Below are 16,870 nucleotides of genomic sequence, written 5' to 3'. Positions count from 1 at the left end.
GTTATTTGTGCTAAAGATGATACAAGCTGGAGAGTTTGTACTGCTGAAGGTAAAAGTGATTTTCTGTACCTCCTCAGATTTTTTTGGTGTGTTTTAATTGTACTCTACACGCTGAACATTTTTTTTCCTGATAAAAGATACACTTTTAGAATACATCTTGATATGACATCATATACTCTTGTTTTTATGAAGAGAGTTTACCACTTACTCTCTTGAATTATGTTTGTTTGAGACAAAAATGGTTGGTGCATTAGTGGCCATGATGTCAGGGTTTTTCTTACTGATTTTGAAATGTTTCTTCTGGGCTCTCTGATTGGTTGAAGTGGTAGCATTTTGAGCCTTGGAAATTAATCTCCTGTGTGTCTATTGGAAAGTGAAGCTTCAACTTCAACAGCACCAAAATGTCAAAGATTTTCTTCATCTTCCTCTTTCTCTTCATTTCAGGGTCAGCAGACTAACAGTAGATGACCCAGTGAAGCACACTGAGAAGATACCAGTTTTTATCAACATCACCCTGCCCAAACTTCCGTGTCAATGTAAGTTGGATTTCCAAGTGTACACAAAGATTTTTAAAAGGTTTTATCAATAGACAATGTCACATGATAAAATGCTTAGGCTGAATAAGTCGGAATGTAAAGGAATTCAAACTCCAACCATGGAATTATCTCTGTCTGGAGGAAGTCAATCTAAAGTTTAATCATTAGCCTCAGTACTGAGTTAGGGCCTTGCAACATGCTGTCAGTCTCAAAATGCAGGCTATGACAAACTACTTGGAGGATGACGGTGACCTCTCAAACAGTGGTGGTGCATCATCTACAAGTACCGCCATACGAACTCGGTGTGTGTGATTTTGTGGAAGTGGAAAAGTGTGAGTTACTGCGTGCTTTTTGCTTTAGAACACTTACAAATGTTTTTATTTTTCTCCCTTTATATAATATTTCATTTTTGGTAAATAGTTTCGAATAATGGTCTAGTAAAAGCCTAACAAATTTGCTTGTGTTCTCCTCTACTCAGATGTTGGACTGGATATCCAAGATGACATGGGACGTCATGAGGTTGGCTTTAATGAAAACACTGCAAAATTCCCGCTGAATGAAGAAAAAGGGTGTCGATTTGAGTCAAACTTTTTGATTAATAAGGTTTGTAATAAAATCATCTTTATGATCCACTACCACACAATAGGGGGCAATTTAATCAAACTTCTGCATCAAACATGGCTTTGAGCTGTATAACTAAATGTTAAAGGTTACTGGATAGACAACTACAATAACTTCTTTCACCAGCCCTGAACCAGTGTGCAGTTATGCTGTGGTGTAGAGAATATGCGCCTTTCTGTCTCACATGAAACATGTGAGTTTGATTCACATGTGAGGACGTTGTAATTGAGTATCTCCATCTGTCTATTGGGACATTGTGTCTCCCTCTCAGTATGGGTTGGCCCTGGCAGGCGGGGTTGAAGCAGCCCGCCTCGTAAAGGATCTAAATAGTGCCAATGGGGGTTAAGATGCCGACAGTTACATTTTTTTGTGATTACGCTTCTCTTTTTTCTAAGTAAGAGGAGGCTAGGGATGATACCACTGATAGGTCCTATTTCTTTTCTTTCCATCTATTATTCTATCCATCTTCTTTGTTTTTCCCCTGCCCTGTATAGTCTTTGTTGTGCCGATGTGCTTCTCTTCGTACAAAGTTGACTCTGAGAGCTGCTGGTGGTTGGTAGACCCTCTGTTGTGGTCTGCTCCTCTTATTTCTTTTCTGTCTTCCCATTGACCTGCTTTGTTCTTTTCCAAATGTAGTCACTCTCATCCTTACAGGCCTTGTCTTAGACTCTAATTTATGTGTAGAGACAGTGAATGCCATAATATAAGGTTCATAACATAATACTTGTCCCAAAAATGACACTTGTATGGAGTTTTTCTTATATTTTGAATACATGATGCTATGTTCTGAGCTCATGGTTGTTTTAAAAGCTATTGACTGTCCTTTTTGTCCAGGCCCCCAACATTTAGTTGCTACAATTCCAGTACACCTGTGGTGTAATGGTTAGGCTTTTTGCCATGGCCGTTGCATACAAAAGACACAAGCCAGATTTGCAGTTGCGAAAGTTATCTTATCGAGTTTCTCCATCTGTTCTCATGGATGCTCTTTCACTCTCTGCATTGGTTGGCTGTGACAGGTAGAGGCAAAGCAGTCTGCCCCCTAAACGGTCAAAGTTTGTTTGAATTGGGGCATAAAACATTAACGATGATTACAATCCGACATAAGTTTTGTATCTTGGGTGGATGCAAGTGTTGGACTCTGGATAAGGTATATAGTATATGAATATTGAATGGGTTGTGATCTTTTGACTGGGGCTAAAATGTTTAACTTATTATCTGGTCTGTTTGGACTGTCCAGTTATTTTTTGTCTTGTTGAGTTGTTTTTTTACCAATTGTATTCTCTACTGCTATTTAAATTATGTGTGGTTAGTGGGTACTGTGATTTGATCTGCTCCTTCTGTTTGAAACTCTTCTTTGTTTTGTTATTAATGTGGGGAAAGACCAGGACAATGTAGGTTTTTGTAGAGCAAGTGAGCAGAGAAATGAAGGATGGACCATGATGGCCAGTATCTGTTTTAACGTCTTGTACTTCAAGAAGAAGAATTATCCTTTTCTGGTGCTGGCAGACTGTAGTATTCATTGTGCTGACTTGTTCTGAACTGCTATCTATTTATAACTGTTTCTAGTAAAACCATTTATATTGTGTGCTATTTTTTATGTGACATAGGCTTTCGGGTTTTGACTTTATTATCTCTTCCAGTATTTGTTATTTTCCTGATGCCTGGTACTCATGCCGTTTTCTGTCAAAGAAAGGGTTCATTGTTTAAGTCTGTATACAATTACAGCATCATCTTTCATTCTGTCAGGTTCCGGGAAATTTCCATGTGTCCACACACTCAGTTCGAGGGGGACAGCCTGATGTTGTTGATATGTCTCATGTCATCCACAAGTTGCGGTTTGGCATGGAGCTTGCCGAAGGAAAGGTGAGGAGTAGATGCAAGTTGTTGTTTAGTGTAGGTTTTCTATTTGTAGTAGTGAGTTTTAAACATTCATGCTCATATATCATTGGCTGAGAGCCAGAAATGACAACATCCAGTTTGGCCCAAATAATAAAATAATTTTAAAAGCGAAATAAAGGCATTCAAAAGATGTTCCACCAAGTCCGTTAATATCAAACAAATCTGCTCATAGTTTTGTCATAATCACAGTTCCCAAATTGTTTATGTCTAATTGTTTCCTATTTCTCCCTTTTCTCCTGGTCATTAAAATCTGTTTTCCTCTGTCTGTGTGTAAATGGCAACACCATATGAAGTTAAAGGCCTGATGGTTGGAGGAACAGATCTATTTCTGTATCTGTGTGTCCTGCATTCTCTTCATGTTTCATTGTCTTTTTTGCCTCTTCCCTGTATTCTACGATTATCCAACTGTGCTTTTGAAAGTATGTGTAACTAGTCATCATACTGTGTATCATCTTATCATGAACAGTAATCTCATCCGGCGAGGTGGTGTAGGAGAATGATGTGAAGGAAGGACTAGTGTTCCAGTCCCACACAGCCATTCAGTTTCTCACAAATGAACTTCTGTTTTTAAAAAATAATTTTGGTGGCGGGAGTGTTTTTCTCTTGTTTACTTTGTTCTCTCTTTTTTTTCTCTCCAGACTGTAGAAGGGTCTTTCAATCCGATTGAGGAATTTGATAAGTCCAATGCTCAAGGTGAGTTCTAGAATGAATCTCTTGGAAAGTAAAACATTATTTTGACATGAAGTATGAGCAAAGTAGGTAATGTATTTTTTTTTAATGACTGAAAAGGTGGAACTGGAATCCATGGTGTATACCTTTTTTTGAATTATATTTTTTTAAACATCTGGGTTTTTTGTTTTTTTTACTGTCAGGTTCTCATATCTCACTCGATCTAATCTTAAGCTGGGGTTTTGATAATTTTAAGTTGGTCAAATGTGTGCGACGTAAGCTTCGTTGATTGGTAACTCCTCTATTTTATCTGTGCACGTGTAGCTGTTGGTCCCAGAGTTGAACAGGCCTCTCTTGGATCATTAAAGATTTTGATGGTATGGAGGTTAAATTTTTGTGTGTGTTTAGAAGAAGACAGGTAACCAGGTTGATGGTGATTCTTTCTTTCACCCGTGTTCTGTGCCATTGTACAGAGGATGCAGGAGTTCGATTTGGAATAGGGAGGGTTTTACATCGATTATCCCCAAGTGCAGGGATATTGTAGGCCTATTCCTTTCAGCCCGGGTTGGCCCTGACGAGCAGGGTCAAAGTATCTCACACATTAATGGATCTAAATTGTGTGGATGTGGATATGAAACCTGTACAATTATAATCTTTATCACTGTATAGTCACTTTTGCTGAGTTTTGAGCCACAAGGAGAAACCTGTACGTATGTTTTATCTATTTCAGGGGATGAAACTCATGACTACATTTTGAGAGTAGTTCCAACAGTTTATGAAGACACAAAGAAAAATATTCGGTTCCCATACCAGTACACATTTATTCACAGGGTAAGGTGTACATGTTATCTTTCCATGTTATATATATTGTTATAATGAAAGGTAGTTGAATTAATGTTAATGTTAGAAGTGCTGTTATAAGACAGTTTAAGATCCTGTGGATATTTAAAATCTAGTACGCACGTAACCTTTTCTTTATGGATAAATTTTACTGTGTGCAAATTTCATGGAGATACCAAGGCAGATAGACGAAGTTGGACAATAATTGAATCAATATGTTACACGAATTATGCTGCTATACCACGCCAACATATGTATATTTATTTGGGTTCGTATTTGTTGGAATGTTGTGCAGATTTTAGTTTTTGATGGAATTTTTATCCACTTTTGCTAGGATCAGCCATTTTTCCTTGACCAAGAGCCTTTCTGCTTCTTCTGCTTTGGGCCATGGTCCTCTTTCTACTACAACTTCACCTATAGTGCGGTCAAAATTTTGTAACGCAACATATTGTCAAATATTTCCTCAACTATCGAATACAAAGTCTCCAGTTTTTGCACAATGACTTGCATCAATTTGTGTAAACAGATCAAAACTATTGTAAATACCTGTCAGCTGTATTCTAGAAAGTTCCTTATTAAAAACCCCTGTAGTTGGTTTTGACAGATTTTAAAAGGTTTACGGCTGGGACAATAACGCTTTTAAAAGGAAGTCTGTCTTTCTTTTTTTCTAATCAGAGCATTAAGCTTAAATTGGACACATGTTTTGAGAAGCTTTTGTGCAAAAAAATGTTCTCTATAAAATTAATTTCTTTTAACATGTTGTTGCCAATAAAACTAGTGATCGGTGAGCTATGACCTAGATAGGTTGTACGCTTATGCAACATGTGTGTGAGAAGTGGAAAGTGCCATGATGTAAAACTCACTAAAACTAAATCTTGCACCATACTGGGTCAGACAAATACATCTTACTGGTTTTCTTCTTCCTTTCCAGGAAATTATGCAGATAGGCCATGGTGGGAGAGGGCTTCCTGCCATTTGGTTCCGTTATGAGTTGAGCCCCATCACAGTTCACTATGTTGAGAAACATCAGCCTTTTTACACTTTCCTTGTTATGGTAAGACCATTTTTTTCCAGCTGAGAAAAATTGTATTGTAGCTTGCTTTTAAGTAGCTGAGCCATAGTGGTGTAGGGAGCCATTGACACTTATTAGTTACAGGTGAGTGCAAAGGCTGCGCTAAAAAAACGAGCAGCCTGCTTTGCAAGCGGTGGGTTAACTCTTTTTATCCTGGCCGTACCCCCGCAAATTCTGTCCCCGTCTTGGAGCTGCCGCACCGTATGAGTTGGAATTTAGGGTGTATAAAAGTGCTCTATTTCTTATGTTTACTCTTAGGTTTTAAGGAAATTTGGCAGTTATGTTAGAAATTGAATGTAGTTTTTGTAAATGTATGTGGTTAGGTTATACACTAATTGCAGAATGTAGATTTTGAGGTGTATTCCACCCTCCAACTTGACTCTGATTGCTGCGCACACGACGTCCCATTGGATTGTATAGATCTAGCCCTACCCATCGATACAGCAAGAATTCCAGTACTGACCTTTTTACCGTGATCTGAATCGCTATTAGATGGGTCTAAGTCCTGTTTGTTATCATCAACAACGGAAGTTACGGCACTTGATCAGAGTCACTTTCATCAAATTAGTACCATTCCCCCCCCCCCCCCCCCCAAAAAAAAACCCCAGCGCCACTTCAAAAAGTACTTTGTCGGTCGTGAACGGGCGTTTTTGAGACATCTTTCAAGCTTCTACACCCGTCAAAAACAAAGAAACCGCTGTTCATTGGAGAATTTTAATATTCAGACAGAGCTAGCATCGCCGTATTTGCGTATTTTGGTAATTACAAGCAAAACTATCTTCTTTGACGTGACCGTATAGCTGTTCCGAGTATACTCGTAGCCCGGATAAAGAGAGTTAAACTATTCATTAATACTATTACCTGGGGGCTCTCGTGGCCTAGAGGTTAAGGTGTTTTCCTCTCATTCAAAGGTCATGGGTTTCGTATCGGGATAGTGACAAAATTTTCTTCTAAAAAAAATGTTCTCCTTTCACATCCCTTCTTGCTCTCCGACGTTCTGTCATCTGCTTTCGTCTCTACTTTCTGCTCCACCCCTGCACCTCCTTTGTCCCCCTCCTCCTTGGCTCATTCTGACTGCTGTCTTTCAGCCACACCCCTGATCTTCTGGTAGGAAAGATCTTTATATCTAGCCTTTTTGGACAACGGCAAAAAATCTTGGAAGTCCTGTGTGCAAGTTGCGCTCGTTAAAGATCCCTTGGTGGTCCAAAATTGATAAGAGTAGGCTTTGGCCGCTACTAGGGCAACATTCAAAAATTTCGTACCAACTGTAAATGTTTAATGTGTCCTGAGAGCTTGTATGATCTTATGCGACTGCAAGCGCCTAAATCACTCCCCCCCCCCCTCCCCCTGAAAAAAGACTATGAGTGGCTGCGTTACAGGCTAGGCCTCTATCATAGGGTCATAGTGAGTTCTCAATAGGCCTAGATCTAGGCCTACTGATTCATTGCCGAATCAAGGAACAGGCTCGGGTGGTTGGAGGGCACCACTGGTAGGTCCCACTTCTTTACCCTAATTTATAGACATACATTGGCGTATGAGAGCTGCTCAAATTTGATTAAAAATAAGCATCATTTCAAAATACTGCATGGTTTTTCGCCAGTCATGGTAAAACCTCTACTTATATTATCAACTGATGGTGTGCCACCTGACCTAAGTGCTATTTCCCAATGGATGTGAATGTGGGAGTAGCAGGCAGGGACTGGGATATCCTGTTTCATGTGATCACCCAAGGGCTCTCATGCACTTAGAGAATCATAGTAATTAAACCTGGCAAATTGGTGTGCGGAGGTAAGGTTGTTGAAAAGGCGGAGACTTGTATTGATGCAAGATTTTATTGAAAAACTCTTTTTCTTTGCTGTAAGTTGTAAGGGTTTGTATTATTTTTCCAATTACAGTATAACATGGATAGGTCGAATACAGGAGACTTGAAATCACGCATCCGTCAAACTGTGCCTGTGGTTCAGTTATTTTTTTCTTTCTTTATCTTTGTGAGATATCCCTTGTACTACGGATCTTTCGAATTATGGATCCCTCGAACTGCCGAGACCGGTCCCGCCGAATTCGATCTATCTGTGTTATACTGTATTTATCAATTTGTCTGTAATTAGTCCAAATTGCTGGTAATATTGCTTCATTTATTTTCAGATTTGTGCCATCATTGGAGGTACCTTTACAGTTGCAGGGATCATCGATGGCCTTGTTTTCTCAGCCTCTGAACTTATCAAGAAGGCTGAAATAGGAAAACTCAGCTGATCATCTCTTGGAAAATCGATGGCCCAGACAATATAAAGGAAATTATTTTAAGTCTTAAGAAAATCTAGTTGAAATTGTCCAAGATGGCCACCAATTGTTGAGCAGAAAAGTGGTTGTCTTCGACAGGTGGACATCTTGGACAGTGTGATTTTACTTTTTTTTTAAACGCGAGGGGGGGGGGGGGTGTTGGAAAGATTATTTTTACAGGGGCTCGATGTTGTGTCTTTGGGAGATGCTCTTCACATGAATTTTTCTCACTTCATCAACTCTTGTCCAAATAGGTTCTCAATTTAGCATTGCCGACTTCAGCTCGTCTGACAAAATAGCAAGACAAGTTACAATTTCCTTTCTTTTTTGAATCTCAAAAGCAGAAATTCATGCTTTGGATGCAATAAATGGTAATTACCATAAGTGCAAGGAAACGCCTAAATTTAGTAAGTTGAAAAGTTACCAAAGTTAAGTCATTCCAGCTTGAGCAGTGACAGAGAGCTGACTCCCATGACCCTGGCATGATAAGGTGCTCAGTGGAAAACCCCCCCTCTGCTATTAGAATTCCACTGCTGGTGTGCCGTGTAGAGCGCTGCAGTTCTAGAAATTTTATACAATTGTAGGTGGGTGGATGAACTTTAGTTGTTACACTCTTGCTTTTATTTGAATTAAAATTTATGCCTTACCATTGTTATCCAAATTGTTGACTGTGAAAAATGATATCATGAAAAGAACCCATTTTGAGAAATGTGTGAAACAGAACCATGACGCTTGGGTATGTCAATACAAACAAGAAAATCAAAACTGCTAAATGAACATGAAATAATTTGCATGTGCAGGACTCTACTGACTCAAAACCTTTATTGAACAAGTCTCTCCAGATTGTGTGGTATATTCTCGCCATGAATGAAACCAGAAAAGGTGCTCAAGTGTCAAAAGAGATTGAGATAAAGGCTGCACATACTAGGAGTCAACAAGACGCACTGCATACAGACTGGACAGAAGCAGCATTGAACTCAGGTGGGGGGGGGGGGGTGCAAATATATTGTATTTTGGTAGGAAAGACAAACACCATGTAAAAGTCATAATCAAATCTACGCCCCAACAAATAAAACTTCAGGTAAAGACAAGGATGCCTTTAAGAGCCTACTCCCAGGCCATTCACAAACTACCAAGGAAGCAATCAATATCATAATGGGAAATGCCAATGCCAATATTGATCAGGACAACGTAGGTTACAAGGACATAATAGGAAAGCATGAGTTTGGACAAATGATCAAGAATGGTGAACGATTTGCATAAATCTGTGCTTTCTAAAGTTTTGTCATTGGAGGTTCTGTTTTTCCCGACAAGAGGATCCACAAGGCTACCCTTGGAGAAGAGTTGCAGAGAATGATGTACAGAAACGTGGGAAGACATGAAATAACATCAAGAGGCTAGTCTAGGAAGGGGAAAGGTGGAAAATATTTGTTCATGGCTTGTACCCTGATCCAGGATGAGAAAGGCAATGAGGATGATGAATTTGTCTGTGCATTGAACAAGAACTCTATAGAGGTGTGTATGCCAGTGGTATGTGTTGTGCCTGTCACTGCCGAGTTCTGTTAATGAAGTTTTCATGACCTCATTTGTTGAGAGGCAGCTATGATAATAACAAGATTTAAAAGAATTTTCCTGCCTAGGCTAAAAAACTATTCTCTTGAACTGTTCAGAATCATCAGGATTATGATTTTCTGTATGTGCTGGTTTTTTGTTTGTTTTTTAACTAGGATTTTTTTATAGCTACAAAAAAATTTTTTAATCCTCTTTTTCCTGTTCTGGGGGGTGTAGTCAAATCCACTCTCATTCGTATTTCTGAGATGTTTCATATTTTTTGTGACTATCCTAGGTCAAGGGCTGATTTTTTTTACTTTCACTTGTCATTTTTGAGAAGTTTGTAGTTTCTTTAAATGGTAGTGTTTTATTAATATTAGCCTTTGTGGTTCTGTTCAATGCTCCTAGGCATGTTGCTTGTTGAATTGAATCCCTTGTCAAAGATTGGGGATTGCAGACATTTAACAAGAGCAAAGATTTACCCTTTCTGTGCTGTTAACTGCATTCACATTATGTGGTTCTTTTATTAATCATTGTTAACTTTCTCCCAAAAATGTGAAAGGTCAGTACGTGCTTCAGCTGTTAGAAAACACCATTGCGAGGACCAAATTTGGCAGAAAAAGTTGGAAAGTTGGCAACATTTCTAAAAAAATGTCAATGTAATTTTCCTATTTTGTCAGTGCGCTCATTTGCAAACATATCAAATGCTTGTTTTGAAGATGCAGTCGAAATTCTCCAAGAAGGCCACCCATTGATCGAGAGAAAATTGGTTGCCTGGGTTGACAGTGTCATTATATCTTTCTTTTTTTTTTATTGCAAAGGGGGGGGGTTTGTACAGGGGATTGTCTTACACAGGTGGTCGTTTGTACAGGTGATTGTCTTATACGGGGGGGTGTTTGTACAGGGGATTGTCTTACACAGGTGGTCAGTAGGGCAGGTCTGACTGTATATTTTTCTGTTGTTTTTTATTAGGTCAGAGACCTGTTAAAGTCAGTTCTATACTCAGTTGAGGTGGATTCCCCTGTCATTTATAAGATCTTTGTCTTTTTACCTTTTTTCTGTGAATTCAACATTTTTTAGTTTGACCGGGAGGGTTAACATAATACATTGAATACAGACAGGTTTTTCCCTCACCTTTAGTTATCTTTAATGCTAATATACAGTGTGGGTTTTCAGCGTGTTTTTTTAAGCTTTTCAGGTTGTTTGAAGGTTTTTTCAAGTGATACTTTTCGGTTACAAATGTTGTTTTCCAATTTTAGTGATACCTGCATTCCTATACTGGCTGTGGACTTCAGCAGCTGTGCTATATTAATAATGTGTTCAAAGATCAATGCTTGGCATGTGTGTTGGCTAATTGAATGCCTAAGCATGGTTTTCTAAACTTGACTCACTCATTTTATATGTCGGTTTAATTTGGAGAAAAGGTTTTTATGCATTCCAAGATCAAAGAAACGCAACTTATGTTGGGTCACTGTTACCTCAGTTTCTCTTGTGGTTTTTAGAAAATATGTTTTGTTTAGGTTGTAGACAAGGATTTTGCATTTGAGCAACTGAGATATGTACTTAATTTTATGTTTGATGAAGCTGGAAATAGTGGGGCAACTTTAGCAGTTATCTCTGCAGAATGACATCTTTTTTTTGTTCCCATTATTGTACCTTAACTGTGTTCCACAAGCCCTATTTGACAGTTTATAGACTCTCATTATGTACAGTAATTGTTTATAAAAAGATTTTTTTTTGCAAGTTTTTTAAAATTTAAATTATTTATTCCTTACTGATAATGCCAACTAAAAACTCATGACAAGTTAATTAGAAACAAAAAGTAGACCTTTTGCTTTCTTTTTTGACCAAACTGTAAATGCAACAACAGTAATGCCAAACTTTGGCAATATTGTTGTTGCATTTAAGTAAAGATTAGGACAACATGGTAAAATTACTAGAAAAGCTTTTGAAAGTGTTGGCCTAGGCCTACTTAATTAGTGCTTAACACTGGAACAAGTTTTAATTGTCATAAAATCATGTTAGAAAGGGAATTGTTTCTTAAACTAGACCTGTATTATGACTTGCCATTTCTTCGAACCACAATCAAAGTTGTTTTCTTAAAAGGATTTTATGTTGTTTTTTTGTAACAATAGACAATTTACTATTGTGTATTGCTTAAACCCCCCCCCCCCCCCCCAGGCTATTACATAAAGTTTTTTAAAATATTTACCCTCATCAGTATGTTATGTTAGTTGTTACAGCCCTTTTGCTATTTACCATTAAAAACAAGGAAACAAAATCAGAGAAACGGAGGTTTGCAGTAAGGAAGGCTATGTATAAGTAAAAAAGAAATTATTCTGAAGGAATATTTCTGTCTTCCTATGCTCTTCCATGATCTGTTTACGGCATACAACAGGTCCTTTGCTATGACAACAGTCTAGATCAGTTCACAATGCTTGAAAATCTCCAAAGTTTAAATTGTAAACATTGTCCAAACTCAACTGTAATGATCTGTTCTTAGTTGTTTTTTTTAAATGGTGGTGGTTTTAGGTTTGTTGGGTTTTTTTTTACTTTGAGGACCACTGTCTGCATACAATTCATATATATGACAATTGTTGAATAGAGAAGAGGCTTTTTTTTGTGCATATATTTAATTTATGGTTCACCTTTTTTAGGTCATTAAAAAAAATCTTGTTTGAAAAGTAGGCCTACTGTATGTCTATGGTCTTGTTCATAACAGAGTAATGAATTTGCTGGTTAACAAAACTGTGGTGGAAAGACTGCTTGTAATACTTGTATTCTCAGTAATAATATAATATACACTCCATGTTACATGTTAAATCTACTGTGGTAACTTCTGTAACAACTGTGGGCAGTCCTTTTTTATAAAAGACTGAAACTTAAAAATATCGAGCGAAAAGAAACAGACTAGTGCTCTCAGCACCTCATGATGTAGGTGCAATTTTAAGTTGTATGAAGAAATTTGTTAGAGTCGACACGCTTGTTGCCTGTGCTGTCTCAGGCACAGGTGTTTGTTGTATAATCCCAGGACGATTATTAACTGTTATCGGTACCCACCTCTGCCTTTGCCATATCTTTTTTTAATACCCGAGTTTTCATACTTTTTTTTGTGTTCTTGCGTTTGTATTCTTTGTGTTCAGTCTTTTTGAATACCGGTTGGGTTGTTTTGGATTTTTAAAGATTTATTTATACGGGGGTTGGGGTTTGTTGTAGTATGCAACATCTTTGGTTTTTGTTCTTTTATAGTTCATGAATTTTCTGTCTGAAAGTTGGTGAGCCGCATGTTCACAACTTTCACTTTAAGTGCCAATGTAGCTTGTAGGGTTGTGAAAACTGTTGACTTTATGAAAGATTAAGTGATGTTGATAATGTACTATAGCCGAGGAGAAACTAGTGCATTTCTGTGTGGTAGTGGAAGGTAGTGTACCTTTTAATATCATGTCAGTACTTGTGTATGTCTGAGAATGTTTGTGTCTGTGTTATTAGAATTTATATGCATGATGTAATGAAGACTGACAAATACTTCCAGAATGAAGATTGTGCTACGACAGGGTATATATGTGATGGGAAGGGTAAGTTCGCCAGATTAATAAAACTTTTTTCTCAGGTTTTTAAAATAATCATTTGTTGTTCCTTTTAAAATTTTAAAAATAAGCATACATTGGATTGGTGGCTAGTGACAGTGACAATTCTTTATTCAGTGTCTCTATACAATTTTTACCCATGTAGAAATTCTTTTAGCTCGCCGTAGAAATAGCTTTTTTCAAAACTTTTATTAACAAAGTTTTATTTCTACACATGTCATGTAGCCTTCTGCTTACTTCATTTTATTTTTGTATTATAACAATATTTTTGTATTTCAAAGGAACCTCTCTCATGTAGAAGTGAAACTAACGAAAGAAACTAAAGTGATGGATTTGGCAGTTGTTAAAAAATTTTTTTAATTTTTTGTTGTTGAAATAACAATGTTCTTATTTTGTTGATGCAGATTATTTAGTTTCAGGCTTGTGGAAACTGTTTAGCTTTGTTCTTGCCATATTCCAAATTCTGAAAATGTGTAAAATTGAATTGATATGGTCAAATGAAGGCCCAATTACTTACAAATCAATTTTATTTTGTTCTTTCTTTGAATCTCAAAAATTCATTAATTTTTTTTGCATGTCATTCACTCAAATGAAGGAGGCATTTTGAAACTGTTTGGTATAATTATTATTATTGTTTCATTAATACCTATATTATTCGACTGCAATTTGATAAATTTATCTCATACAGTCAAACTTCATTATACTGCCAGGTTTTGCTGATGAACGCAAAGGAGCACCTCTATATTAGCATACTATATTTGCCTCTTTAACTTCAATCACCATCCTCCTACTGATTCGTGGTCCTTCCTAATGCAGTTGCTCTGGAGCACTGCCAGCAAACTGACCACCAGAGGTGCACTCTGCACTCTGCGCTTGGCACCCACTGAGCAGCTGCTCAGTGATATGCTCCCTTTTTCCCACACATGCCTCTATGAGGTAAAGGTAAGAGTTAGTGCTTGTCATTGATTTACTTCCTTCCTGCCCATCCCATCTCCTCAACCTTGTTTTGTAGAATTTAGGCAGTATGCATTTGACAAATAACCTCTGATCCTGCAGAGGATGTAATTTCAATTTGAATCTGTTCACACACACTCAGAAAAAGAAAGAAAAAACTCCCTGCTCTAAAATACATGCAATTCACCAACAAAAAGACACTTCTCAAACACACAGATCAGTCAGCGAAATATTTCCCTTGACGTTGAGCAGCCAGATCTGTTTATCAGATTACAATTACGCTGACAGCATTAAAAACCTGGTATAATACCGGCTCTGCCATTGTTACTAAAACGCCAACTTCGTGTTTGTCCCAACGGCAATTTAATTATGATGAGGTTTGACTGTAAATACAAACCACTTCCAGTATTGTTTCAATTAGACCCCTTTGTAAATTATATTTAAATTGTGAGTCCAAGCCAAGTTCATATTCGTAATTATTAAGTGCACACATTCCAGATCGACTTTTCCAAATATCAGATGCATGAAAACATTTTTGTGCAGAAATGGAGGTTGTTGTTTTTTTTAATCCTAAAGAAAATATTACACTTAAACTCCTTGACTGCCATGCCTCTCAGACTTGTTGATGTGTCAGGGCTTATCTAAGCAATCTGTGAGATTCTTCCCTTTGTTTTTCATGTTAACATGATAATAACCACATGTCTTTGCTGCTCTTGATTTTCTGACAGTACTTTCAGTTAGGTGGAGACTCTTCTTTTCTGAGACAAAACTGTGGCGGCATGTTTTTGCTGGGCTGGGGGGGGGGCTTTGAACTTTTGTTAAGAAATTCTTAGCTCGCTTCTGGTTTTTCAGAGCGAAATCTGGAAAACATTTCACCTGATAATTTCAATAGGCTGATGCTTTCATGCAGTGACCAGAACATAAAAACCAGCATCTGTTCTGTGGCAGTTAGGCTTTTTGCCATTGCTCGCAGTGGACTGGAGTTCAATGTTCAAGTCAAATTTTTATATTGAGTATCTTCAGCTGTCTGGTGGGATGTCTCCACCTCAACTCAGATTGGCCTTGACATGCAACATCAAAGCAGACCGTCTCCTACGCAATACAAATTGTTTCAATGAATGCATGAAATGCTCATTTTTTTTACAATTTTTTTTCACATCAGCACCATGTCCATCCTTATTTCATTGCAACTCAAAGCTGTAATATGAAAATGGCTACTTAGATATATTTAATGCATGTTTTATCTGTGGCGTCCTTTTTTTCCCCCAATAAGTAAATTATGTACAATGAGCATATGAATGTAGCCTGCCTACCTTTATTTACTTCGCACTCCTGCACAAATTTGCTGAATGGGTTAGGGTTGGGGTCATGCAGAGATGATATTAACAGAACTGATGTCTGGGTTTGCTCCATGGTGATGGGTTTCCTATTCTTCCGTATATTTCCTTGAAAATGTTTGAAATATAACTCCATGCAAGTCAACTGATTTGAGTCTTTTGTTTTTCTTTATCATGCTTACATTTTCTTCCAGTGAAGCTTACTGTAAGAGACCAAGACCAGTTTTCATGGAGTGGAGTAAGTTATACTTATCACACAAAAGGCCCTGCATATGTTCATTTTATGATCTATCGTCCTTATTGTCTCACTTTTTTCTTTTTTGTGTTTGTTGTTCTTTTCTTACACCTCTGTTCGTTCCACTTTTATGACCTAGACCTAATTGTGTTGCAAGTGTACTAAAACAGTTACTATAAAACAAAATCCTTTTCCATACAGTGGAATCCTGTCATAACGAGAGGGAGGGGACTGGTGCGAAATGTCCGTTATAGCAGGATTCTCGTTATAAGGCATCCAGTCAGTAATAAATTCAAGGGAAATAGTAAAGTAGGCCTAATCTATGAGTCTAATGTTGTTTATTTCTTTTTGTTATCTCCCCTGATTTTGATTTGGTTCAACATGACCTCTAGGTCTTATTTGATCAAAAATCGAATCACATTTCTTTTCTAGTGCTAGCGATGTTGACAGCACGGCGTTGGCGATCAGAAAGAAAGTTCTCTAGGCTAACTCGCCCGCGTAGTTGTCTCCTACCCCACCACTCCCTATGGTGCGTTCTGTCTGGTTGGGCGTGTCACACAATCGCTCCATCCATTAAATCGCTGTGACCTCTCCATCTCCGCATTGGAGAAGTGAGAGGTGTGGTAGACCTAGATAATCTAGACTAGGCTGGCCTATCACACGATGCGTTCTGCTTGTCTGCACATGCCACACCCTCCCCACTCATTCGCTCTGACCTTCGTTGTTGGCACACGTGGGTTATCCCGTTATTTGTTTCACAAGATCACCAACAAGTTTCTCAACTGGCGAATAAATGGCCAATGTGCTGTGCACAGCAGCAGCAATATTCCGCTATAACCGACTCCAGTGTTTGTCTGATGGCGCTATAGCAGAGTTTTATTTACGAAAATAAAGATGGGAAAAAAATGGGGTTTTAGAACAGTGTCTTTATAACAGCCTCTCGTTATTTCAGGACTTGTAAGTGGATTCCACAGTATTGAACTTTCCTTATACTTGGTATTTCATATATGAAAAGAGTGCGAAATTTTCTGCAATGCTGTGTATTGCTTGCTTGCTTGTCAGCACAGAGAGGTGTGTAGTCAAGAGTATCAAATAGGTTACCTTCTTCCACACACTCACTTTTGTAATTGCTTGTCCTACAAATTTGATCAGGCATGGAGATTTTCTGTGAATTTACGGAAATCCGTAATTTTGATTTGCTGAAGCAGTAATACAACCAAACACATCATCTTCTGGTCCCTGATGCCTGTCTACCTACTTTCAATGGTGAGTCCTTCTACCATGTCAAC

At 37.9% G+C, this 16,870-nt stretch overlaps 1 protein-coding gene across 2 annotated transcripts in view; it reads left to right on the top strand.

Annotated features, from left to right (window-relative positions):
* The window catches only part of LOC101845012 (endoplasmic reticulum-Golgi intermediate compartment protein 1), a 24,753-nt gene extending 16,144 nt beyond the window's left edge, over positions 1-8,609 (top strand). For both annotated transcript variants that reach the window (XM_013084784.2, XM_035970756.1), the window contains exons 4-10: positions 445-536; positions 1,015-1,139; positions 2,904-3,020; positions 3,695-3,749; positions 4,456-4,556; positions 5,497-5,619; positions 7,783-8,609. In XM_013084784.2, the coding sequence (XP_012940238.1) occupies positions 445-536; positions 1,015-1,139; positions 2,904-3,020; positions 3,695-3,749; positions 4,456-4,556; positions 5,497-5,619; positions 7,783-7,890 (721 nt within the window). In that variant the 3' untranslated portion in view covers positions 7,891-8,609. The remainder of the gene's footprint in view (positions 1-444; positions 537-1,014; positions 1,140-2,903; positions 3,021-3,694; positions 3,750-4,455; positions 4,557-5,496; positions 5,620-7,782) is intronic.
* The last annotated feature ends 8,261 nt before the right edge of the window (positions 8,610-16,870 follow it).

Source organism: Aplysia californica, unplaced genomic scaffold (genome assembly GCF_000002075.1).
Source record: "Aplysia californica isolate F4 #8 unplaced genomic scaffold, AplCal3.0 scaffold00317, whole genome shotgun sequence".
NCBI lineage: Eukaryota > Metazoa > Mollusca > Gastropoda > Aplysiida > Aplysiidae > Aplysia > Aplysia californica.
This window is presented reverse-complemented; position numbering and strand designations above follow the sequence as displayed.